This window comes from Narcine bancroftii, chromosome 12 (genome assembly GCF_036971445.1).
Source record: "Narcine bancroftii isolate sNarBan1 chromosome 12, sNarBan1.hap1, whole genome shotgun sequence".
NCBI lineage: Eukaryota > Metazoa > Chordata > Chondrichthyes > Torpediniformes > Narcinidae > Narcine > Narcine bancroftii.
The window spans coordinates 29,349,646-29,376,055 of record NC_091480.1 but is presented as its reverse complement, the minus strand read 5'-3'; the positions used below and the strand labels follow the sequence as shown (position 1 = coordinate 29,376,055).

The 26,410-nt window shown below is 39.8% G+C and overlaps 1 protein-coding gene across 1 annotated transcript in view; it reads right to left on the bottom strand.

The window, feature by feature from the left end:
* The window catches only part of LOC138746975 (uncharacterized), a 199,015-nt gene that overhangs the window by 170,201 nt on the left and 2,404 nt on the right, over positions 1–26,410 (bottom strand). The window contains exons 3-34 of the mRNA XM_069905734.1: positions 25,606–25,700; positions 24,321–24,480; positions 23,918–23,937; positions 23,671–23,692; positions 23,551–23,578; positions 23,235–23,316; positions 22,664–22,831; positions 21,476–21,687; positions 21,043–21,137; positions 20,564–20,682; positions 19,373–19,531; positions 18,854–19,056; positions 18,243–18,328; positions 17,198–17,325; positions 15,353–15,508; positions 14,559–14,746; positions 13,223–13,311; positions 12,127–12,260; positions 11,394–11,518; positions 10,497–10,674; positions 10,181–10,393; positions 9,340–9,510; positions 9,083–9,220; positions 8,644–8,693; positions 7,644–7,764; positions 6,336–6,418; positions 5,493–5,622; positions 4,924–5,117; positions 4,218–4,305; positions 3,570–3,690; positions 2,461–2,639; positions 69–215 (exon numbers count right to left, since the gene is read on the bottom strand). Coding sequence (XP_069761835.1) covers positions 69–215; positions 2,461–2,639; positions 3,570–3,690; positions 4,218–4,305; positions 4,924–5,117; positions 5,493–5,622; positions 6,336–6,418; positions 7,644–7,764; positions 8,644–8,693; positions 9,083–9,220; positions 9,340–9,510; positions 10,181–10,393; positions 10,497–10,674; positions 11,394–11,518; positions 12,127–12,260; positions 13,223–13,311; positions 14,559–14,746; positions 15,353–15,508; positions 17,198–17,325; positions 18,243–18,328; positions 18,854–19,056; positions 19,373–19,531; positions 20,564–20,682; positions 21,043–21,137; positions 21,476–21,687; positions 22,664–22,831; positions 23,235–23,316; positions 23,551–23,578; positions 23,671–23,692; positions 23,918–23,937; positions 24,321–24,480; positions 25,606–25,700 — 4,082 coding nt within the window. The remainder of the gene's footprint in view (positions 1–68; positions 216–2,460; positions 2,640–3,569; positions 3,691–4,217; positions 4,306–4,923; positions 5,118–5,492; positions 5,623–6,335; positions 6,419–7,643; positions 7,765–8,643; positions 8,694–9,082; positions 9,221–9,339; positions 9,511–10,180; positions 10,394–10,496; positions 10,675–11,393; positions 11,519–12,126; positions 12,261–13,222; positions 13,312–14,558; positions 14,747–15,352; positions 15,509–17,197; positions 17,326–18,242; positions 18,329–18,853; positions 19,057–19,372; positions 19,532–20,563; positions 20,683–21,042; positions 21,138–21,475; positions 21,688–22,663; positions 22,832–23,234; positions 23,317–23,550; positions 23,579–23,670; positions 23,693–23,917; positions 23,938–24,320; positions 24,481–25,605; positions 25,701–26,410) is intronic.

Genomic DNA, 26,410 nt, shown 5'->3' with positions numbered 1-26,410 from the left:
CCAGATTACATCACAATCTCCCTGCAGATAGCAAACTGCTTGCATTTAGATTTTCTTGGTGTCAGTACCGTTATGTTGTCCAGCTGTTGCTTCATCAATGCAGAAAGTGTCTCAACCCGAGTGATATTCCAGCTGCTGACTTCTGTTGCATTAAATACAGTGGATATGTTGCCCAACAGTTGAATCTGGTTTTCTGGTAGCCCCTTGGGATAAATCTATTTCGGGAAATACAACATCATGAAACTCAGTCCTTTTGTTAGAAGAGGTTTTCTCTATTCATGCTCTACCTGGCTCTTCAAACTGCTCTTGAATGATCTGATCTGTGGCTTCAACTGCCGGATCCCTAAATCACTGTTGAGCCCATTAGCCAAAATCTACGTCAACTTTGAACATGCAAAATGACTCAGAGAGCCCAGTACTCGAAGGTTGAGAGAGGATTAAGAATGCAAAACATCAAATTTAAATGGGCAATCCTTTATCCTAAACAGGCCCCAATTCTAGATTCCCTCCTCTATCCACCCTGTCAAGCCACATTTAACTATTTTAGGGTTCCATTCATCTAACCTCCAGAGACCCAAGGCCTGTTTCACTCGACTTGTCCTCACAACACAACTCCTTTATTTGAAGAATCACTTGAATGACATTCCAAACACTGCCTTCTTTAAATGAAGAGGTCAAATTTATATATATCTACTGCTCTGGACATGATGTCATCAAAGAACCGGACAGCAGAAAAAAGATTTCCAAACTTCTTTGCACCATTTCTAGACATGGTGATATCAAAGCACCGTACAGTAGTGTATTAAAAGCCCTCTATAAGTACGGAAAGCACAGCGCTATTACAGCACTAGTGATCCAGGTTTCAAACTGACGCTCTCTGCGAGGAGCTTTCACTTTCCAACTGTGCGTGCATGGATATCCACCCGGTCACCTCAGTCTTCAAAAACATTCAGGGGCTGGAGGGTCATTGTTATATTTGAATGGCATGGGTCTTGGGTCAGAAGGGACTGTTACTGTGTTGTTTAAATTTAAAACGTATTTTACCTGATTTTTTACTCATTTCCAAACATCAGTCATTAATTAAGTACTATATAAATAATATTCTTTTTTACACTTGCTACCAACATACAAAACTTTATAACCCCCATCTTACCCTCTATCACCAAGCTTTCTGTTGACTTAACTGCTGCCAATTTGTAGGCCATCCTGTCCTCCTCATAACTTACTTCTGGCATACAATACACCCAGTCTTTTTTCAAAGTTACGATCACAAATTTTAAATAGTTGGAGATTCTTTCAACACCTCCCCAGTCAGAATTTGACATTGACTTTGTAATCCCTCCTTTCTTATTGAGAAAGTTCTCCGTTATTGTGGTACAATTGGCTGCAGCCAAGACCAATCCTACCCATAGCCCTTTCCATGCTCTCCATTCGACTCTACCTCGATCAGTCAATGAGATTGATGGCTGTTCCAGTCCATAGTTAATAAAAGTTATCAGTTTCATTACTTCAGTCTGTTGCGATTATTGAGAGTGAATCTGTTATCAAAGGAGCTGACTTTGGGATTTAGACCTTAAACAGAGGCCTCAGCTGACATTTCAGGATTTGATTAAAAATAATTGTGACTCTGTATGTAAAACAGGCACAGAGTTCTTATGCTCCTGCCCCAGGTGATGACATTTTTTTAATGTAATAATTACCATTCTCTGCATCATATTGTCAACACAGGATATTTGCTGTTAACCAACACAGGAGGTCACATGGAGGGTGGTGGATACATGCAACATACTGCTAGAGGAACTGGTAGAATAGGAATCATTGCACAACTTCACGGACATTGAGACAAGAAACATTGAGAGGCATAGGGGCGAAACAAAGGCGAATGGGATGAACTTGGTTGGTCCAAGGTCCTGTGTCCTCAATGTAAAACTATTATTCCATTTCCTGAGAAAATTTATACAAGGAAATAAATAAGAAGCCTGCAGATGTTGGTATCTAGTGCAGTACAAAAAAAGTTGGAGAATCTCAACAGGTCACGTGCATCCATTGAAAGGAAAAGGCAATTGGGGTTTTGACAACAGCAAGACAAGAGGTAAATGGGGGGGGGGGGGCACTTGAATTTCTATTCACCCCCTTAAACCATTCACCTGATTTCCCTTCTCCGCTGTCTCCAGTCCTTCAGCTCGCCACACCCTTCCCTTCCTTCTTCAATCAGAAAACTATCTTTCTCAGCCTCCCCTCAGCTCCTTTATCTTTTTCACCCTCTAACCCATATCCATTAACACCTACTCGGCTTCCAGCCCCCACCCTCTTATTTGGGCATCTGCCTGATTTTCAGTACATTGTAGAGAAGGACTCAGGCCTGAAACATCAATGGACTTTTGCTTTCCGTAGATGCAGCATGACCTGCTGAGTTTCTCCGGAACTGTTGTGTACTGAATTTTTACAAAGTTTACTTACACGAAGAAGTTTCTTTTTCAGAACTTTTAACTGAGCTGGATCAAAGGCAAGCGATCCCAGCTGGAGAACACCGTCTTTCAGCACAGCATCACTCAAACAAAGGTCCAACTGGGACGCACGATAGATTGCAGGAGTAAGGTCGCTGATATCCTCTGGTGCTATTTCTCCCTCTGTACAGGCTGCCAAGAGAAAGTTCCATTGGGTGAAAGATGACAGGAGGGGCAGGTTAAGAGATATGCATCACTTCCTGCTGTCATCATTTTGGGATCGATGAGTAGACGGCAGCACGAGACCAATATGATGAATGTTTATTCCCGTGATATTGGAGTTAGTCAAGAAGGAGAAAATGATTTCAGGAATATTCCCAGTGCCATGTGCCAGTGAGAATAAAAATGAATGGATGTGCAGGGTAAATCGAGATAAACTTGAGGAAAGCTGCATGAAGAGAACGCAGACATCTTTTGGACACTAGAATTGGTTCTGGGTCAGGAGACAACTTTTCAACTGGACTGGCTGTTCTTCAACAGGACTGTCACCAGTGTTCTCTCGGAGAAGTACACAGGTGCAGGGAGGAACAAAATGAACTGAAAGGTGGGGATGCGGGTGGGGTTGAACATCAGCAAATGGAAGTGGAAAGGATGTACACAGCGCACAAAGGTGTGAGACTGTTAGATAATATTAGGGAATGAATGAACACTTTATTACATATTAGTAGTTCTGGAAGGATTACAGAGGCAAGTCGATAGGAATTGTGAACTGTGCACATGTGAACTGCAAAGGTATGTCAGGGAGCAGCTGACAGTCAACCAAATCCATGGTGGTGGTGTCAAATGAAGGCCTGGTTGGCCAGTGCAGCAAATTGCCTTCCCTAAAGGTCATTCGTGGACTAAGTGAGTGTTTAGGGGAAGCAGCCAATCCATGGTCACCATTACAGCCAATAGCATGCTTATATTTCTCATTTATTTAATCAACTGAATTATCAAAGCACCTGATCTTCCATCTCAGTATTATTGATTCTTCTATCTGCATTATCAAACCAGTACTGCATCATTACACAAGTCTAACCCATAATGTTTATTATTTAGCACAGTCTAAAACTAATTTCATACTTGCGGTATTGTTGGATATTCCTCGTAATTGGAGCTGACTAATAAATATCAAGACTTCCCCAGGAGGTCTCGATCTTTTGATTTTCTTGATAAATCTTGGCAGAGCTTCATAAAGGGTAGGCTATATGGGGTAAAACAGTAAAGGTAGAGATTGTCATCAAATTTCCAACTGAACATGTAACCTGAAAAGCTAGGAAGAGGATCGTAAGCCATTTAGCCATTAATGAACCACTTAACACGTCAGTATCAATTCCTCCCATCAAAAATCCAAAACTAATGTCAAGTTCAACTGACAAACATGTTGGAACAAAACGAATCCAATAAATGATGAAAGAAGTGCAGCATTTTCCTATCGCAACTTGGGAATGTATCAATTTGGGCTTCACCAAATCATACTGAGCTCAAAACAGGCTACAGCCAGTACAGTGGGAGAGTGCTGCCTAAGTCAGAAGCTGAGCAGGGTGATGGGACCAGGCCAAAGTTGCGGAACCAGGGTCGTGTGAAGAATGTGATGGTTGGGAAACGGGACTGTCCTATTGTGGTAGATGAGAAGAAGGAGCAGAGGTGGCAATTGAACCAGGGAAATAACAAAGCTCACAATGCTGCAAATTCAGCTACTTAATCAACTTTCATTCACGTAACCTATACCTTGTTTATTTGCTTCCATGTGTCAGTCAAAGCCAAAGGAAGATATCCGAGGGATCGTATTGTAGATGATGACCACGATGAAGGAAAACTACAGACAAACAAGAATCTCTCTGAGTTAAAGGATTGAAATAAACAGTATCAATTTTAGTCAAGCATTTTCATACCCGAGGTTCAACAGGAACAGTGAAAATTAATGAGTAAGATTTAACTTTCAAAGTCAAAAAACACAAATGACAAGTCGCTGTGAAAATTATTCCCAATTGGAATTTTCAGGAAAGATAGCAAAATGAAGCAAGGCCCTCTTTACATTTTAGTACAGCCACCCAACTTCAGCATATGTACCACTGGTACAAAGTATAGACTGCCAAGGAATATGCGATTCCAGGAAAGGAAATAATTAAGGGAAATCAAGAGCTGCAGATGCAGGAAACCTCAGCAAAATAACCTCGATCATTTCATCTCCAAAACACAAGAAAATGATGCTCCGAGTACAAGAGAGGCCACGGGGGAACATACATTGATTCCTGGCGTTTGTTAAAAGGTGACAGGTTTCAGAAATAAGAATGCTGTTGTTTAAAGGCAGCTGCTTCCATGTCATTTAAATGGTATCCAAAGAGAGTGCCCAGCAATACTAGATGTCATGAGAGATGAAGTTCAGACATTCTGGTGCACTTTATTTTGTAATTTGTGAAGAGTTCACACTCACCCATATTTGCTGCTTCCACTTTGAAGGCGATATTCAATTGCACGTTTCTGATCATCTCGATATGTGACGCATTTCTTCAATTCATCCAGAACAGATATATCAGATGCCATGATAGTGGATCCATCAAGCTCACAGACCAAGCCACTTAGTACTGTCAAGGTCTCCTTCGTCAGGTTCTTGCTGTTGGTAACTCCCTGAATTGTAATGAAAAGAGCAACATTAATTCTGCAAGCACAAATTAAACTCTGTTCATCATTCCTACTTTAAGACCACCCTCATTGCGTGCAAGAACATTGCTACAATTTGTCAGTGCATTGAGAACATGGAAGAATATCAGCTGGTTTGGAATTCCACCTCAATTTCCCAACACCGCTTCAGCTCAGTGGGTCTCCAACTTTTATCACACTGATTAACAATGTTGAAAACTTCACCTGACTTTAAGTGTCAGAATTACATATTCATTAGAAATTTAAATTGTGTGATCGACTGTATGAATTCAGGTTTTCCACACTATTCAGTCCGTCCAAGATGTCCATTTCATCAATCCCGAGTTCACCCTAAATACTTACCAAACATGTCCTGGCATCTTTCAGAACATCTCGCTCTCTTGCTAAGACTTTACTTAAGATCTTTCTATTTGATTTCCCGACTGATTTGAAGAATTCCCGGCAGGTAGATAGAGTCCTGAAGTATTGATAACTATAAAGTGAAATGGAAAATACACACAGGTTATAATGACGGCATGAAGTCATTTCCCAACGCCAATTCATAGGCTTTAATCTCCAATCCAGCCTGTCCCACTTGATAGACCTCCTTGCCATTCTCAATTTATTGCCACTCAATAGAAAATGTGCATAAACCCCTGGTATTTCGGCACCTATGGGGATTGGTAGATTCCGCACACATTAATTATCCAGTCGCTTGAGGTTGTTTGTCACGTGATTGGCAAACTAACAGCCACGTGCACAAAACTGACACTTCTGTGTTTTTTACTTAATTATTTTTTTGCAATTTTTTTTATTGCCGGTGGGTTGAGGTGGCCGGTTGATTTTGTATTCCGGATAACAGGAGTTGTAATGTACATATTCTTGAAGTGAGACATAATTCAGTTCACTTTTTGCCTTGGAGAAAATTGAACTAGCATTTCCTGACATGAGGTTTAATTTTTGTGTGTTGGATGCACAGGAAGTGTCATCTTTCCTGACTATCCAGCCCTTCTTCCCCAAAGCCCTGGTCTTTGATTCAGTCTTGTTGTCACAGCAGGCCTATGGTCATGCAGCACACCTAATGTGATGCACTACAATTTCTGGGGCCTACTTCCCAGATATATTATGTTGTCCATTTATTGTTCCTCTTTGGGAACTGTGTAAAAGTCTATTCAACAACATAACTTGAAAAGACATGTAACATACTTGAACAGCAGGACACCACTGGGCAAGGTGTTCAAGTTGACTTCAGTTCCATTAGAAGAGAGTCTCCCAGCCACACAATCAAGCTGGAGAAAAACCAAACCACAATGTCAGATTAGGAACAGGAGCATAGAAACATTGAACTCCCAGCTATTTTCGTCATCACGTTCAGCTATTTTTTTGCTGCAGGAGATGGTTAACTGTGGATCTTCATCAAGCCTCTGAGCACCAGGACATGGACAATTTGTCCAACTTAAAACATACAACATTTAATATTAAATTAACTCCATTTAGAATAAATATTATTCACATAGCAGTTGTTCAAAAATTAATACATTTGCATGAAAATCTTTGGTGCTCACATCTCAGATCAATTCTTGAATCACACATGAATTGTCCTTTGATTGGATTTTATTGACAAAGTACATTGTTTTCACACATATAATGAGCACACGCATGTAATGCGTGAACAAATCAAAAATTATGTAAATATATTTTCGTGTAACGTGCACACACGTATACCATGCTGCTGTAGTATTAATTCTGAATGGCAAAACCAATTTGCGTTTAAATGGGACACAAGACAAAGCACATACCTACACCTTCCACAGTTAATCTCCTGCAATTAACACCCTCCCCACGAAGTTGGCAATTGCCTATTATGTACATGATATCCTGCTGCAACACATTGACAAGCTTTGGAGAGGAATCAATTAATTAGATTGAAGACAGGCTTCAGAGTTAAGCAGGATTTTAATTCAAAGGTTGTTTCAAATGAGAGGACCTTGATATGTTAATCTCCTCCCTCAGGATGATCTGGTCAATTAACATTGATAAGGTGCAGGGCCCTAACCAGAATCACTTGTTGATAGGAATATCAAAACATCAGTATAAAGAGATATAGCCAAGATGAAAATTTCCCATGCACGCTAACAATTGTGTCCATTCTTTCACTGCCGCTATCACATTCTTATACTCACTGAAACATTCCCACGCTCACTTTAAATTGTGTCTTTCTCACAGCCACTATAAATTGTGCATGTTCTTTCAATGCTGCTATAATATTCCCACACAGGCTATAATTTGCCTATTCGACTTTCCCACACCTGCTATTAATTGTGCTCATTCTTTAAACATGTAGAAATAATCTTGTCTCGTGCGCACATGCATATAACGTGCGGGGGGGGGGTGTGTTGACTGGTTCGTAAAATACGCATATAACTCATGCATTGTACAGTTTTGCATTTGTACTCAAACTAGTCCTTCGATGATACCGAGTGGTTAGGATTTCATTTCTGTGGATGATCTCACCTGACTTTCATCCAGTGAAACCTCTTTCAACTTCAATTCTTGTACAAGCTTCAGAAATGTCGGGAAACTTAGGGTTTTCGTTGCACCACAACTAAAGCCTTGCAGGACAGTGGGAGAAAATCTGGAACAAGTCATGGCATTATTAATTACTAAACTGCACAGTATTTCGCAAACTCCATCCATGTTACTGCACTTCTAGCACCAAATTGTGCCATTATTATTTTATTTCGATGAATGAGCAGCAATTACGAAGGACTGAACTGTGGAATAAGCCCCATCACACAAACATTCTTCTATTTCTGTAAAGTCTTCAACTTCACTGCCTCTTGGCCCAGTTCGTTCAAGTGCATTTAATTATTTCAGTTAATGCTGCCTTCTGCTGTAGCCTACTCTCACTTAAATCCAGCTTATTGTATGGTTTCAAGATTTCAGCATGAAACAGAAAGGTGCAGATTTTAGGGGTTAACAGGAGAGAAGCTGATAAACTGGAGCGTGATCATTAAACGAAAATTGGAGCATAAAATAAAGAACAAAAAAATCTGTCAAAACTCAGCAGGCCAGGCCACATCGGTGGTGAGAGAAGCAGAGTTCCGAATTTCGGTTCACAACTTCAATCATGGTCTTTGATCTGGACTAAATATTCAGTTCTTTGCGGGGAATTGGGGGGGGGGGGTGAAAACACGAACGTCTGCAGACACAGTTTCTTGAACAGGACTCAAACCCAAAATGTTGGCTATAGAGTATATATTTACCCCCTGTGGATGTTGCGAGACCTGCTGAGTTCCTCCAGAATTTCTATGCATTTCAACTATAGAAGTCAACAAGAGCCCTCCCTCACAGCCGTTTAAAAAATAATGTAAACTGACCACGACACAAATCACTGAAATTAATGTGCCTGCTTTAGAAACCTTGCACGAAGGCTCAAGCTAAACTGAATGTCACGCTTGATGACATCAACAGAGAGTCAAAATATAACAAAAGGAAAAAAAGAATTGCTCACGTCTCAAAATTGGTGTCATTTCTGATCACATTTGGAAAGAACACGGCAGACTGTGGAACAAAACCAATAACATTATTAACTGATGCAACAGGCTCATGAACAGTTTACACACTAATACACACAAATGGGATGACATTCAGAACATCACTTAAATAATAAGTACACAAAGAATAGTTGGAAGAAACCAGCAGGTCAGACAGCATCCAGGAGCAGCTATGGTCTAAGTTTTTAGTAATTTCATCAATGGTTTCAAATCAATGGACCATTTCTCCTTGTGGACGTTGTCTGACCTGCTGAGTTCGTCCAGTACCTCTTTTTGCAAGACTCCAGCACTTACAGCTTTGGTGCTTCTCTATTGCTAAATTAATACACATTTGTCAATGACAGCTGATTTACTTGACACACGTGGTCAGTGCTCGTAAACAACAGGGCAATTTACCTGACTAGGAGTCCATTCTTTATTGTTTACATCATCGAGGCTCAGGTTGGAATTTAACAGCACAGGTGGAACCTCTGAGGCAAGAACAGATGGAATGTTCTTTACTGTTGCCACTGGGTTATTCACATTCCTTAACACCTGATTTACAATGAAACAGGATGTGATTTAATGGAAGATGAAAATGAGAATATGTCAGCATTAATAATTAAAGTATATAGAGCGTAGGAAACATGGGAATGACATATTACAACACGCACCTGAAGGACACAGATCGCTCGTATGGATTGTGATGCTTGTCCAATGTTCTGAACAAATCTCACGTTTGAGATTAAATTAATGAACACCGTGGGATTAATACGTTCGAACACGTCACTGGGAATACCGGACACCAGGGTTCCCACAGCCAACAAACCACTTCTGTTATTCACCTAGTTGTGGAGTGAAGGACAAAGGAAGAGTTAATTGCACAACAATACGAGTTCCTCCTCATTCCACACGCCAGAGAATAGTTAGTGAGTCAAAAGTGGAACTATTTCTTGTTACTGCGGCTGGTTTCATCTTTCTCCATCTGGCTTCAAGATCAATTACTATGCATTAAAAAAAGTTTCACAAGGATCATTTCACAGTGGGGTAGTTAATTGGAATCTGTGAAGTATGAAAATGGTAGAAGAAAAATCCTGAGGACCTCACAAATCTGCAATTGACAAAGATTGGCAGATTAAGCAGTTTTTCTGTGGGCAAAAGAAGGGTCGACTTTTCAGGTCCGGTCCATCAGGACTAAGACTGGTGAGAGAGGACAGGCAGAATAAAGTAATGTAGGAGCAGGGCTGGTAGCTGATAGGTGGAACTAGATGAGAGGGGGATGAGGAGCAGTCAAACCAGATGACCCCATTAGTATGTGGGTTGTTGGGCAGATGGAACCAAATGAGTGAGACCCAGGGAGTAACACTGGTCCCAGTCACTGGTGCTGTAACGGTGTTGTACTCATCACAAGGCAAACCATGCTGCCCAGTTCCAGAGAATCAGGAGATACCACTTTCATTTACTTTATTCACCCGTTGGTAATTTTTTAAAACTACTGATTGGTTCATTGCTTACCTGGTAACCGCTTCTCAGCAACTTGTTTACTATGGAATTAGCCTGACCGATATTCCAGCCTTGGACGTTGCCCAAGGTTGGCAGGGCTTGCTGCAGAGTGTTCTCATCAATACTGTCAACCTGTGACGACGATAGTCCTATGGCATTTTGTCCCAAAGTATTCAAAGTGCTGACTGAAAAGTTGTCGATTTTGCTCACTAAAACTATCGCCAGCTGAAAGAACCACAAAGGTATATTATAACTTCTATCTTGGCAGGAGGACAGCTATCTTTCTAAGAGAAGACCTCACCAGCACCCAACGTTAAATATATTTTACCTTTATTTGTTCATCTGTTGGCTGCTCGGGAGGTAATGTACCATCAGTAGATGTGTTGGTTGTATCATTACGCCCACATACATTGTTGATCCTTCCAATTAAAGCCAATGTTTGCTGTGCAGTCAAGTTCTGTAGTAGATTAGTATTGGCAATGAAGCACAACAGAGAGTTTGGAACACTGTAAAAGAATGCCAGTCAGGGTTAGTATCAGTGTAATCTTCCACTACTTCAGCTCTCCACATCCTACAGTTCTCGTGAGGATTGTTTCCAATATCACCAATAAAGATTTCCTTCAAGGATTGGCAAATTAAATATTTATAAGGAAACCAAACTGACTTGGACCCATCTTGAGATGCTCCTCTCGGTATACCAGAACCTTCACTTTGACAATTGATACCAACATCTTCCCAACCACCGAAGTCTGACTAATATCACTGTAGTTTCCTTTCTGCTTTCTCCTTCCCTTCTGACACAGTGGAGTGATATTCACGATTCTCCATTCCTCTGGAATCCATTGATTCCTGGAAGATGATTACCAATGCCTCAACAATCTCTGCACCAACCTCCTTCAGAACTCAAGGGTGCATTCCACTCAGTTCAGCAGATTCATCTACCCTTAGACCATTTATTTTTCCAAGTACCTTCTCTCTCATGATCACTGCCCAGAAACTCTTGAGAGTCCAGTAAGCTGCTATTGTCTTCTACCGTGAAGACTGATCCCAAAAATTCTATTCCTTCGGATCCTCTGCCATAGTGAGTTTTCATTTGATGTTTTTGCAATACCACTTAATTTAAAAAAGCTTTTATACTACACTTCCCTGAAGTGATACTGCACACGAAAGATATTAGTTTTGAAAATACACAAAATGTCTACACATATAAATTGTGGACACATACGTTGAAGCATTAAAATTTGGATTGTTTTTCGCCAGGAGGTTAATATAGGCCGTTGCGACTTCAACCATTAGCGTCACGTTTTCCAGAAATTCCAGGGTTTTTGGGTTTGCTGCAAACTCTTGAAGCTATTGAGAAGTGGACAGAAATTAGAAATATTTACCTCACGTGCTTTGTGAAATGAAATTTAAATTCACCCAGCCATCAAGAAGGAGACAGCATGTCAGATATAAAACATTTTGGTGCTCAGCTCTGCACCCACTTGGCAACACCAGCACAAACATGGGAATCATCATTCTCTGACATCAAATCATCCAGCAAGCGGCTACAATGTCATCCTGGCATTTCCTGGACCAAAAAAAGGGGCTTCCCATAAATTAGCACATGTGCTTTGTGGATTCAAGAGGACCACGTTTATGCATGCAATGGATTGTTTTGGAGCAGCCATTCTCAATGGTGACTCGGTGGCCCCATCGGGGAACAGAGTGCATTTAAGTGGAGCCATAGACTGAAATCATATTTTTTTACTTTTCTTTTATGTAATTTGTAGGCAAGAAGTAAGGAAAAGCCAAGTAAATATGAATGGGGCTCAGAAACTCTCCTGAGCACATGAGCCATAGCCAAAACCAAGGGTAAAAACGGCTGGTTTAGAGCCAAGCAAATTTCCAAGTTAAAACTTTGTCTTTCCACTGACATGAATGCTAATCCAAAAAATCCGAACAAAAGAAGTAATTACCAGTGTTTCGTCATCAGAGAACGACTGAAGATCAGAGAGAGGTACTTGACTCAAATACAGTCCCAGATATTGAGAGAACCAAGCAGTGGAGTTCAGGACTGGATCGCTCGCATTGTAACATTTTGGTCTGGGACCTGTAATGCCAAGTGGGTAAAACACTTTAGTGATAGGAAGGTACTTCCTATGAAATGTAATGGACCTTAGGTCTTTCATTTACCAGCCTATCTATCTTTATAACACTAACATCTGGCATTCCCTTCACTGTCATGGAAGCCATTTGGGGTAGGAAGCATCAATAATTCTTTAATAGCTGTCCAGTTCAGTTGCCTTCTGCACATCGTGTTTGACTAGGGATCAGAAATAGGAAGCGAGAAATCTCTGTCAATAATAAAAATATGGTTTGAGACGCATTTTCAGAATACATTTTAATTGATAATTGAATATTCAAATGGAATTTTTATTACAAATGCTGCTTCGATTCCAGATGTTGAGAATTTAAAATGACGACATGGGAAAGAGGTTTTCTGGAGAGGCTTTCTGTCAATTTCAAAACTTTTAACGTTGCATGGAAATGGATTTAAATAAATTCAAATAGTGATTTGTTGTTTATTCCACTTTCAACTGGGAACACCCAAACACCTGACTATTCAAAAAGCTTTCTTCACCAAACAGAATCTGCATGGTGAATTAATGCAATTAGATGTCCCAACCCTTCATATTCCATACCATTCACCACAGAAAATCTAAAACATTCTGCTATCTTAACTATCTTTTTTGACAAAATGGATTCCTCAAACATGACCACCATTCAATCTGCAGCTGAACAATTTCCCCAGGTTTCTCCCCTCTTTAAAGATGTATCCTTTGTTGGGATGTAATTTCCCCAAACCAGGAGCCTTTGTACGAGGAGCATCAACCAACGATTCGACCACAGACTGCATTGCAGTTGTCTTTCAACCTGCATCGATCAGTCATCTGCTCATGATGCAATTCTATCGCAGCCCAGGCACCATCGTACTTACTCCCTCTTCTCATCTAAAAAACTCACATTAACTGCAAGCCAACTCTTGTAATTTTACAATAAAAATTACTTCACCTTGTAGCAGGTAAGTTCTGATCCCATTGTAGATTTCGGTCCGTTTTTCTGAGCTCAACTTTGGGTAAATAGCATTCAGTGCTTTCACACTAAAGATAAAATTAAATAATAAATTATTCCTTTCGAGACCAAATTAAATTGCAGTGAAGCGGACTTAAAACAGAATCAGCTAAATTAAATGTAGATATGACAAAGTCAGGCGCAAGTGGGGAAAATGATAAAGTAAACCCTCATACATGTGGGAATATCGACAGCTATTCATGGTTGCATGTTAATGCACACTGACGTGCACATACATACGGAGATACACTCACACTGGGGAAACACATGATGCTGATCACACAGAACTGGTGCACCACAGCAAGTTAACAAGCCTGGACTTAAATTCATCTCAAAAGATTGTTTCATTTTGAGGTGCTGAACTGCTCCCACAGCAAGCAATTGTAGAATTATTCATGCACACAAGCATTTAACAATTGGAAACCACGATTTAATTCATGAATGCAACAACATGCTTGGGCCAGTATGGGATATATTGGAAATAAATGTGAAAATAATTGATTGATGCTGAGCCAAATTCAAGCAGCAGTAAGTCCGAGGGATAGATCAGATGAAATTGTAATAATCAATAATAAACTACTACTCGGTAACAAAAGATTAATGGTCATTTGGGAAACATTAGCCTCATATTTATTCATTAACTTTGCACAATAGTTGTTGTGGGGACAAAAATAAACTTATGTCAGAATAATATGGGTATTTTCCCAGCTGTAAAGCACGCTACCATAAATTCTACTCAGCCTTCCACAGACAATGAATTTAGCTGCATTTTCTGCTTTTATTTTCTTGCAGATGAATTTAGAAACATTATGAGAAGACTAAACCAGGAGATTGCTGATGTTTCTGTGGATGCCTTCGAAGCTGAGCTGGGGAATATTTAGCAGATTGTCAGAAGCAAGTTTTATTTGAAGTCAGAGAGAGTGATTGGTGCCTGGAATACATTGCTGGGGGTAATGATGGAAGCTGGCATGATAGAGACATTTAAATGACTAAGACACATGGATATCAGAAAAAGGGCGGATTATGGGTATGCAGTAGGGAAGGATTAGATTGTTGTGGAGTAGCTTTACATGGGTTGGCACAACGCTGTGGGCCAAAGGGCCTGTGTGGTGATGTACTTTGTTCTCTACCTACATGTCTATTTTTGCTGCTGAACATCGCTGTGATGTCTTTTCTGCTAGAATGTGACGTGCTATCCTATGTCCTGCGTGGCTTTGAATGACTGAATTTAACAGGAAATTTTAGATATTTTCATTCAGTTTAGAAATATACATACATTCTTCTGTAGGGAAGGCAGGAGACACTGAGGGTGCGATTGGAAACCAAAAGCCGTGTGGTAATAAATGGCAGATATGGGGCCAGTCTGACATTAAGCCATTCATCCACCTCTGCATCTGTGAGTTCAGGGAGCCCCTCAGTAAACCAAATCCATACACCCTCCAGTACAGCAGCCAAAAGATTCCTCTGAAAAGAAGGAAAATGAAATGTTCTTGTTGTAAAACGATATACTCGACAACTTATCCATTTACATCAATTCCCACAGCCTGGCCTCTGGTATTTCTGAAACAATTAGCCTCAACAGTGAACATCACAGTACGACTTGGAGAGAATAAAGCTGGCATTCTCGGATACTGATGTTTATAGATTACACTGTAATCTATAACCCTATCCTTACAACACTGGTGAATTCTCTTGTACAGTTGTAAACCCACTATTATTACTGATCACTTATGGAGACTAAATGTAGATATGACTAAGTCAGGCAAAAGATTTGTAAACACACATTGGTTGGGATGTAGGTGTTTCAACGATTATCGTTGCCATGCACTGGAAGAGCTGATAAATGTGAAATGAACAAGCAGTAAAATTAAACAACCTCCTTGCTCCACTATATTTACAATTTCCTTGCTGTACATCGTGCTCTGTTTATTATGGTTGTACTGTTCCAATAATGAAACACTTTGATATCATCAAGCTACTCGCTCAAATGGTACAGAATACTTGAATAATCTTCCGATGCAGTGAGCACATTTTGGGAACTGAGAAAAGGAAATCGCATTGGCAGCTTACGTCTCGGGTTGCGTTGGCGAAAGCATCTAAAAACCTCGTTAGATTTTGGAGGGGTTGAATTCTGAGCACCACTTTTGTTAAAATATCCTGGTCGTCAACGAATCCCGGAGTACTCAGTAGGTTGGCCAATTCATTGAGATCAATACTATTCAGTACCTGAAAAGACACAAAAGAGAATTTCTGAATTCTACCGGAATAACTGAACGTAAACCAGGCAAAACAAATGAATGCGTGCTCAACACTCATGCCAAAAATCTTTGCTTTTGGTTGATTTTCTGCAGGAGTCACGTCACATCATGAGCATCTTGGAATTTCAATTGAGAGAGAAACAGAAGTGATTCAACTCCATTCCTGCTTTTTTCACAGACCCCTTGATCACTTACCCTTTCAGAACCAGATTTAACTCTTCCTTAAGTTATATTAATGATTTAGCTTTGACTGCTCTTTGCCAGAGAGAATTCCACAGTTTCATTGCAATCCTCAACTCAATTTGAAGGGGCTTCCCCATTTTCCTCAAGCTAAAATGACCAATTCTGGAGTTCTCACCATTGTATTATTATATAATTATTTATATATAATATAATGTATTATATAACATTCTTCCTACATCTAGACTGTCCACCGCAGGCAGGAGTTTAGTTATGTCTCTCTGAAGTGTATTCACTATTTCCTTGTGAGCACAGCAACCATCAAGGTGCTTTTTTTCCCCAATCCTCTCTGCAATCACTCTTCCATTCTCCAGAAAAGTCCTTCTGTCACTCTATTGTCCACTTTGTCTCCCTCCACGGGTTTAGTCTGGAGCTTTACTTGCTGACTTTCGATCTCCTCATCTGGTGAATCAAAGCCAATGAATAAGCATTTCTCTTGTTAGCTGAAATAAATATTTCTCATCTCTATTTACTCAGCAGAAGGTCATAGATGCAAGGAAATTCAAAGAAGAGAACAATGAAGTCCTGAAACATTGCTGTTATGCAAGAGGTGGTACTGGCCATCTTGTGATGTGTAAAAGTGGAGTATTCCCTGAGGCCCGACAAACTGGATCCTACGACCTTGTGGGAAGCAAGGCAAGATATACCAAGGTCCTGATGGAGATATTTATACGATCTTTGCCATAGGTGACGTTCTGAATGCCTGGAGGATGGCCAATGTTGTGTCCTTACACAATAAGAACTACAAGGACTGCAATAATGGAGTGTTAGTGATCATCCTGATCACTAGAGGAAGTGGAGCCTAGTTGTTGCAGCCAGGAGTAGATTCATAATGCATCCCCCCACAAGGTCATGAGTACAATAGCTAATAAAGTATAGTTGTAAAAGAACCCAAGTTTCTTTATGACAAAAAAATAAACATCACATGGCACCTGGAGTGGTGCAAACACCAAGAGGGTTCAGAGTGAGAATCAGACAAGAGCAGCAGACCTTTAATACCTTCTTTTAATATGAATGGACTGCAAATTAAAAGCAAGAACGTGTAACCAGACCGCTGCAAGATTCAATGACCCCTGATGAAATTGTGTTAGGGATTATTGATAAGAAAGTGAGAGAGAGGTTGCTGCGAGAGACAGAGCTTACCTTAGCTGTAGCTGTGAAATTCCACCCCAGTGAATAGCACTGCAGCACGTGAAAAAAAGTGATCGTGCAAAAGCCAGTGAAAATGAAGGCATAATTATAGCCCCAGTGTTGGACACGCGCATAAACAAAAAAACGAGATGTAGGGCACCTGGGTGAACTCATACCCAAGCCCCAAGAAACTTACAGTGCAAGCTCAGCTATTTGAGTACGAATATAATACACAAAATATATCAGAAAGAGCTTTTACCAAAATAATTTTTTATTTTCTTTTTACCTCGGTTTCCCGACGAGGTGGAATCAGGGAAACTGCATCCTTCAGAGTGAGAAAGTTGAAGTAATTTTGGAAATAGCTCTTCAGGTATTCAATAAAACTGTTGTTTTCATAACACTGAAGAGGAAATGCTGAAAAACAGTAAATATTCCATTTCCATAATCCTAGTCACTTAGTGGAGATATTAACTATCATAATCAACTCAAACGTCAATTAAGCAAGAGACTCTCCCATTCAAATTCGCAAGGCTACAACTTCCAAATCTAAAGAGGCCTATTAAAGGGAAGTCCCATACCAGTTTAGCACAAGGTGCCTCTATAACAACATTTTATCAAGCTCGCAGATTAAGTTGGCTGGGCTGGGGGGAGTAGACGTTGAGACCCTCACTGATCTCGATAACAAGCCCTGAACAAGTTAATCAGTCGGCAGACACAACTAGGAGATTGTAGGTCAGGAATAATAGGAGGAGTGGCTGGTACTGGAACACCCAAATGTGAAGACAGGTGTTTGGAGTGTTTGGTCAGATTTGTCCAGCAGGTCTACAGCTGTTGCTACATAGCTCTGAAACAAGTGCTAATTCCCTGATTTAATTTCTAATTTAGAGATACAACATGGAAATAGGCTCTTCCAGCCCATGATCCCGTGTCATCTAATTGCACCAGTTAAAAGAAATCCACGTTTCTGGGGGATATTCACTGGGAGAACAAACAAACTCCTTAAAGACAGCACAAGATTCAAAGCCTTGTTGCAGTTGTGGATAAGCCTTGCTTCCTGTTTGTCCAATATGGTGGATTGCAAACTTGCAGTTGGAAGTCACATTTCCTGCCCATCATTTTAGAAGCTTTAGAGGCTGCAGAGCCTTTTAGAAATGTGACTTGTGTGATGAAATTTAACCCACTGGCTCTGAGGAGTGCCGCGAAGAATAAACACCCAAGGTCAATGATTGCAGTACACTGATAGTGAGGATTGAGAGCACTGTTAGAGAGTTCGAACATGGGGAAAAAAACACCCTAATTCAAACTACCAGGAACACAAACAATGTTCATACCTTTTGAGTTAACCAATATGGCTTCATATGCATCTTCCTGAACACTCCTGTTTAGCTGTTCTTTGACTGTGCTCAGTGCTGAAATTCTACAGAAAAATAAATTGATACAGTACTTCAATGTTCACAAAAAAAAAGATATTTTTCTTAATAGAATGCTAAAGGAAATTAGCCACAACTGGCTAATTTCCCTGTATATTTCCACTCCTAGCAAGGAAATCTTCCGCCCATAAATATAAAAACTCCAAACCTCCGTACATTCATAAACCTGGTGCAATTTGGCTTTCAACTCTTCAACCCCAGTATCTTGTCATGTAAATGCTACATGACATCTGCACCCTTCCCAACTGCTGCAGTGATTTGAGACCTTCATGTTTCCATTGCCAGCAGCAACAATTCAATTGCAATGGAGCACAGGCTTCAAGGCAGCCTTTGACTCTGAGTGCAAAATTTTGTGGAGATTTCCCAGGAGAGAATCCAGCTGTTTCAAACAGGAAGCAACCAGGACCAGACATTGCAGGGAAAAGACCAAAGTCTTTCATTTCAGATACTCTTCCGTGCAACAAAATGCTGTGGTGTTCCATTTGATAATTTCCTAGCTACCCAAAACTTACATGATTTGAAGCCCTTCACAGTTCTCGGTAACAAAGATTAAGGGCAATGTGCTTTCTGTTAGTCCTGGAAGTAAATCTTGCAACCTTCTGTCAAACCAAACTTGAAGTTCAGTGTTATTGGCCTTTGAAAGAATTGGCTGTGTGCGGTTCAGAATTTCTTGCAGTAATGTTGCTCTGACATCAGGAGTGAAAGATACATTGTTCTGAAAAAAAAAGTTCCAGGGCTGAGTAATTGTGGTTGAGTGAAAAAGGGGAGTGGTGGCTTCAACTCAATAACAAGAGTACCAATGAAAACAAATTTCAAACCAGCCTACTTTGCAGCAAACATATATGGTGCAGAAAATCCCACGTACTCTACATTGAGAATTTTCTGAACACCCTTGAAGATCTTTAATTTTATCGAAAGAAAGGAAATAATTCTCAACCTAGTAGACTCAAGATTACTGAAGTTTCTCTGACGTACTTGGTACTCGTGATGAATTTAAGGTCAGCCTAATGTGAAGTGAAGCGGTGTCCTACCTCACGTCTAGCTGTGTTGAACCTTTCGATGAACTGGACCACGGTGTCAGTGGTGATGCTGTTGAAAAGTTTCCGAACATCCTCAGCGTTTCGCAGTGTTCCGTTCTGACCAGCAAAATCGGCCAGTTGGGAAGGTGTCAATAATTCCGCTGCATCCAGCTGTCAAAACAATATTATGACTTCACCTTCTGCTATGATCAATACTCACAGAGTTGCAAATACAGACTGTTCTGTACTTATTTACATTTCATGTTATCTTCTACCCTTTTGGAACCAGTTGTTACTAATTGCAAGAATCAAAACCAATGAGGTATAAAATTCATTTTGGATCAAAGTTCACTGCAAACAAATCAATGAGGCCAAATTTGGAACTTTGTGTGCAGTTTTGGTCGCCAAATGATAGGAAGGGTTTAAACAGAACCGAGAGAGTGCAGAGGAAATTTACAAGAATGCTTCCTGGATTTCAGAGTTTGAGTTACAGGGGAAGGTTGAGTAGGCTGGGACTTTATTCCCTGGAGTGTAGAAGATTAAGGATGATTTGATAAGAGTTTCACTCAGAAGGTGGTGGGAGTGTGGAATGAGCTTCCAGCTGAAGTGGTAGATGCGGGTTCGATTTTAATATTTAAGGAAAAGTTGGATAGGTATATGGAAGAGAGCGGTATGGAGGGTTATGGGCCTGGTGTGGGCCAATGGAACTAGGTGGGAGAAGGTGTTCGGCATGAACTGGCCTGTTTCTGTGCTGTAATTTTTATATGGTTACATGGTGCTATCTGGAGCAGTTTAGTTAGCATAACAGAGACAGTTCTTATAGCACAAGCAGTATCCATATGTAATTGTTTCTCCCATTCAAAGTCAATTTTCAGACTACAAAAAATAAATGAATCACAGGTTTACAACAAAACACTAAAATTGACAATTGATTGGTATATGTTTTATAAATCAACATTCAATCCTTTAAAACAAAGAAACGTCATAACAAAATTGTGTAAAATGTATTTAAACTTGGGGTTTTGATTGAAGCCAATGAATCAAACACCAACATAAAAGGTATAAAAATACTAGGGTATTTATATTTAATTTTTCTCTACATTCCAGGACAGAGCAACACATTTTATCTTGCTACATTAAACTCTGGTCAGAAATATTGCATTTTCACCATTTTTGAAGGCCTTGACCAATTCTATAACTTACTGGGTTGAAGTCTGGATTCCTCCTGGTTAACATGTCTATCTGAACAAGGGCACTGAACATTCCCCAGTTCTTCAAAAGCCAATCTCTGGACCCATTCGTATTCCTGATGCAACCAGAACCTAGAGGTAAGCAGATTAGCCATCAATGGCATTTACCAGGAATAGTTCACAGCATCAAATTGTTTTTATCCAGGACTACTGAGATCAGAAGATGTTTTCAATGTTTTAAGGTTGCATGATTGAATTTCACAGCCTTTTAAATTACACTGCAAATTATTCTGAGTTCAAAACATTGAAATGTTACACTAAAACTTTTAACTTTCAATGCAAATTATTCTGAGTTCAAAACATTAAAATGTTACACTAGAACTTTTAACTTTCAATGCAAATTATTCTGAGTTCAAAACGTTAAAACATTACTCAAGAACTTCTGTGGCTCTCATTTCAGTATTTTTTCCCCTTAAAACCTTTGTAGCTTACCTGTGGTGTCGAGGTAATTAAGGATCCATACGTTGAGCACAATCTCTCTGGTCTTCTGCTGCATCTCTCTGAATCCATTACTCAGACCTTTTACACTAAGTAGATAAATAGTAACACAATTATTCATCTGACTTCTAATCAATGGTATAGTTTCATCTGCTGGAGAACAAGTGAGAAAATCTTCATTCAACATGCCTTGCAATCAGCTCCTGTGTACAAGACACAAAATTGATCTAAACTTTTCTCCCATTTTGATGAATGGTTCACAAAGATAAATCCACCATCAACAGTGATGCCCCTGTGATATAGCATCAAATCTGAACTTTCTCTCCAGTTTCCTTCCTGACTTTGTTTTATGCATCTATTTTTTGATGCTGCCTTTCCAATTCAAATTGTAGAAGAGGATTATTCTGAAAGAGAGTCCTTCACTTACATTGCCTGGTAACCATCACAAGTAATGTTCCTTGTCTGCAAAGGTTTCAGCACAAACTGGGAAATGCCAGCAATGAATGGTCTGAATCGCTCCTGGAACCACTTTCTTAGGAAGGTGACGCTCGTTAAATTTTCAAAGGTCTTCACAGTCTCCCAAAGTGCATTCATAAACGTGACTTTTGTCATCAGGGGAACTGATGATCGGTTTGGAAACTGAAATAAAAAAGTATTGTGTATAAACTCAGCAAACAAAGAGCGTTTAGTCACCGCAGATCTCAAACGTGATCCTTCCTTTTATAAGAGAACTCAGTAAATTGTATAAAATGAAATTGTGAAGTAAAATCAATAGGCTACACCTGTTACTGTTTATGTCTTCAGTGGAAACATGCAAGTGTAAGAAACAAAGCCATATTCAGCCAGTACATTGCACGATGGCTAATATTTTGTGATGAGTGAATGCCAAGGGTACAGCATCGTCCTGGAGATCCATTCCAAAACAAATTCTCATATTGGTTCAAGAATACATTGTTGGCTGAAATGTGCCTGGGGATGGGGTGTTGTAAAGTTATTAAAGATTATTTTTCCCTTATTTTAGTTCCTGCCAAACAAAAGGCAATCATTTAGTGGGTACTTTTTCTGCACTATTCAAGGCAACAAAAAAAATCTCTCATTTGGATGGTTAGTTAATTTATTTCCTGACCAATTTTGTTCTTGATGTCAATACAAAGTGTGAAGTGATGGATGTTGGGAAGTTAAACCAGGGTAGGACATTCAGAGTGAATGGCATGGTCCAGGGCATTGATGTTAGAGGCACTTTGCCATACAAGTACATTGTTCCCTGAAAGTGGAAACACAGGGAGACAAGGTGATGTGGAAAGGTTCAAGGCACGCTTGTCTTCATTGATTCAGGCGCTAAATGTTGGGACATTATGCTGCAACTGTAGAAAATATCTGTAAGTTATTTTGTCTGTTCTGGTCACAACATGAAAAGTAGGATAAGATTAAGTTAGAGACGATGCAAAAGAGATTCACAAAGATGTCGCGTGGATTTAAAGGTTGGAGTTATCTGGATCGGTTAGCTCTGTTTTTACAGGAATAAAAGAGGCTGAAAGGTGAAATAAAATTATGTGAAGCACAGATGGGCAAACTATGTTTTCCATAGAAAGTGTGTCAAAAACTAAGCAGTTACCTGGTTGTTGAATTTGTCGAGGGCCTCGGTCAGGGTGGTTCTGTTAAGTTTTCGAACAAAAATGGTCAGTGCACTTTCATCTGACCTGTTCAAAGCGTTAGGACCAGTGAAACAATTAAACAATTCGACCAGGTTATCACTGCTTAATCTGGAGGCGAGTAGATCAGTCTGAAAAGAAATCATTTCAAAAGACATTTATTAGCTTCAAGCATTCCAACATTCTGATGTAAATATTTGCAAGTGTCTCATTTCTTTTAGCCTTTTAAAACAAAAATCAGCTGGAGAAACTGCAGCATCCATGGAGGAAAGGATGTGTCAACATTTTGGATCGATTCCCTGCATCAGCACCTGATGCAGAGACTCGTCCTGAAAGATCAGTGATTTCCTAATTCCCCAGATTGCTCCCAGCAATTTTCTGCTTCACCTTCTAAAGTGTGCAGCCTTACATCTTGACTCATTTCTTTGAATAATCTGTGCAAAAAGTATTGATTACAGCTGTTAAGATGATGTCATAACACACAAATGCCTACAATTTCTGTTTTGTGTGAAAGTCTGACTGACGAGAACTTACCTCAGCACAGGCATAGTCAGTAATGTTGAAGAAGCAGAGCTGACTCACACTAATATTGAGCAGGAAAGTCTTCAAAGCCGAACTACAGGGAGAAAAAGTCATCTACTGTTAGGAAAGATGTCACTGTGAGTAACAAATAGTCAAACAGTTTCTTTCCGACCATTTACATCTCATGATTTGAGGTTAATAAAATGTGATTTAAGTTTTCAATATTGCTAAATAATGTACAACAAAATATTTTGAGTATGAGATATCGTTCACTGAAGCGTTGACAGAATCAGGGAAACTACACAGAACAGATGTTTTGGATTCTTACCTGTCTATTGCTCGACACAACATAGTTTCTGCATGAGGAATTAAAATGAAAAACTTATTACATTGGAATTACAATACTAGAATTGGTTATGTTCAAAAATAATGTAGAAAGTGCACTTACCATTAACTGTGGTGTTAATAGGCTAAGGAATAGAAACAATAAGATCTTTAACCCTGAATCGTCTTAAATTAACACACAATGGTGTTGCAAGTAAAGAGTAATTATTCAATCAATTACTTTTCCTAAATCTACAACATTTAAAAATATATCGGCAATCTAGATAAGATTTACAAAAATTAAACTTTCTGTAAAAACAGAGAGGCCAAGCAAGACATTTGGAAGATATAAAGTCGTGAGATGTTCTTACTTTGTTGTCAATGTCGGGTTCTGTAGAGAAAAGTGAAGCGCAACAATGTCAGAAGATGCTCGAGCTGGCATGTCATTAAACTTAATCAAATCATCTTGATGACTTAAGTCAATATTGGAATCAACATTTGTTTTGATTAGATCGCCTGGTGCCACAGAACAACTCTTCGCAACTGAATTTTGACCTGAACGATTCTCTACATTTGTGGAATTTAACCTGTTAAAGCATCCATTACCACGCTGAGGATAAAGGCACCAATTTTTTATCCAACATCAAATTGTGCAATGCCCACAAAGTAGCAGCAGAGACAAAACTACAGAACCAGGAGTTATCATCTGGAGATTATATTGCAGGATTTGAAGACAAAATTTGACTGATAGTGAACACTTTGGCAAGAAATTACCTGATGTATTATTTGGAATACCTCCTGTCAGGCCAAGTTTCTTCACATCAGCCTCACTGTTTGAGGCCACCCAAACCCTTACTACAGTTTCATTCGCTCCACTTTGCAAAGCATGAAGGTGAAATCCAAGCAAATTGATCAGATTATCAGCACTCAGTTTCTGAAAATAAATAAATAAACAGACAGACATTTAATGAATGACGACTGCAACAAAATATTTTGTACCTTATCTTGAATTTCATTTCAACGGATAAATGGATAGAGATTTTTTAAAAATGGGATAAGCTTTCAGGATGCAATATTTGGGGCACTTGATAATGGCTCACACTGGGCACCAGAAATGGTGAGAAAATTTCCTGTTGAAAGAGAGAAGCACTGGAGATTACCCTACAGAAAGGTGGCCATGGCTGGGGATCAGCGAGGGGCTCAGTGGCTCTAGGACCCACACAGGCTGTGGGCTGCAGGTGACTTGCGGTCAAAAGATCCACACAGGCTGTGGGCTGCTGGTGGCTTGCGGTCAAAGGATCCACACAAGTTGCAGGCTGCTGGGGACAGGTTCCAAAGAGCCAGGCATTAGAACCTGGATTCGGGAGAGTGCTGATGCCAGGAAGAGCCCCCGAAGGGCCCCGGCTGCAGGAAAGTTCCTGATTGTCTTGTAGATTTGGATTTGAATTGCTTGGACAGAAGTCTGTGAGATTGCAGAAGCACCGGAGGTGAATCCACTGACACTCAGTGTCTCTGAAGAGACTCTCCTTTGCCGCTTATTGTCAGGGACGCAGGGCAAAGCTCATGGACACTATTTTATTTGGCTTATGCAGACAAAATCAAGATGCCGTACATCATGCATATTTACCACAAAGGGAACTTTGAACCTTTGAGTTACACTATACAAAACTTTCAAGACAAATAGGCTTAGGTTCAAGGAAATGGCAAAGAGGTTTAGAAAGGATCAGTGCAAGGTTTTTCTTTATATAAGTGGATACTGATACTAAAAATAAGAGAAGATGGTTTTTCACCTCCAGAGCAGTGAATATTTGGAATTTGCTGCCCTTTGATGGTTATGTAGGAGTCACCACTGAACATATTTGAAGCAGAGATCAATAGGTCAAGAGTTAGCACAAGAAAGTAGCCAAAGACCAGCCATGATCTAATTCAACAGCTCAATCAAGAACATTATTGAAGACTCAGAGAGGGTATTTACTGAGGTGAGATTGAAATAGGAAGTTAAGAAAATTGTAACCATGACAATGTTAATGAAATAATGCAACATTTGGTCTCTACGTACCTTTACTTCTTCAGGATCCAATCGTCTGAAGGTTGAAAAGTCCATATTGACCTTGTTATTTGCCAGATATTTCAGATCCTCAGTTTGGGCACCACCTGAAGAAAAGAGAGATATTTTCTAATTTTATGTGGAGGGCTGAGTAAAGGCAAAAACCAAATATTACTGAAGGTGAAGGAAGCATACACAGGGACAAAAAAAAGGGGGTGTATTTTTAGGGTACCCTGTTTATGACATGAAAGGCCAACCATCTGTTGGTCTATTCCATATTCAAAATTATCTGAGACCTGCCGAAGAAATTTAAACCATGCCCCTCACATCCTATGCTTGATGGATGGGTTTTGCACTGGGATTCTTCGGGTTCCCTGTGATCGAAAAGGATCTGATCTCCTTGATGCAAGAGCGCATCTATTTTATCCACTGAATTTGGAGTATTAGTCATACGGATGCATTATTAGGACAGGGACATTTACGGTCACGTTAAGGTAAAGTTAACCTTTTCAATACGTAATACTACACTTAGAATATAACACACGTGAGATTCTTCAACCTTGTCGCCACTATATCCAGCGCCACTCATAGAAAAAAGGCCTCAGCGAGGAGCGAACTTGCAAACCCTGGTTTACAATATCAGTGCTCTAATCACTGAGTTATTTGAGCCTCTGTTTATACCTTTACTGATTTGGGTTCCCGTCAATTGTTGGACAATTGATAAGGCTTGAGCCCTATTCAGTTTCATGTTCAGACAGGAGTTCTGCTTCAATAGTGGTGGACTGTATTAAACAGAGTTAAATATCCAGAGTTAACT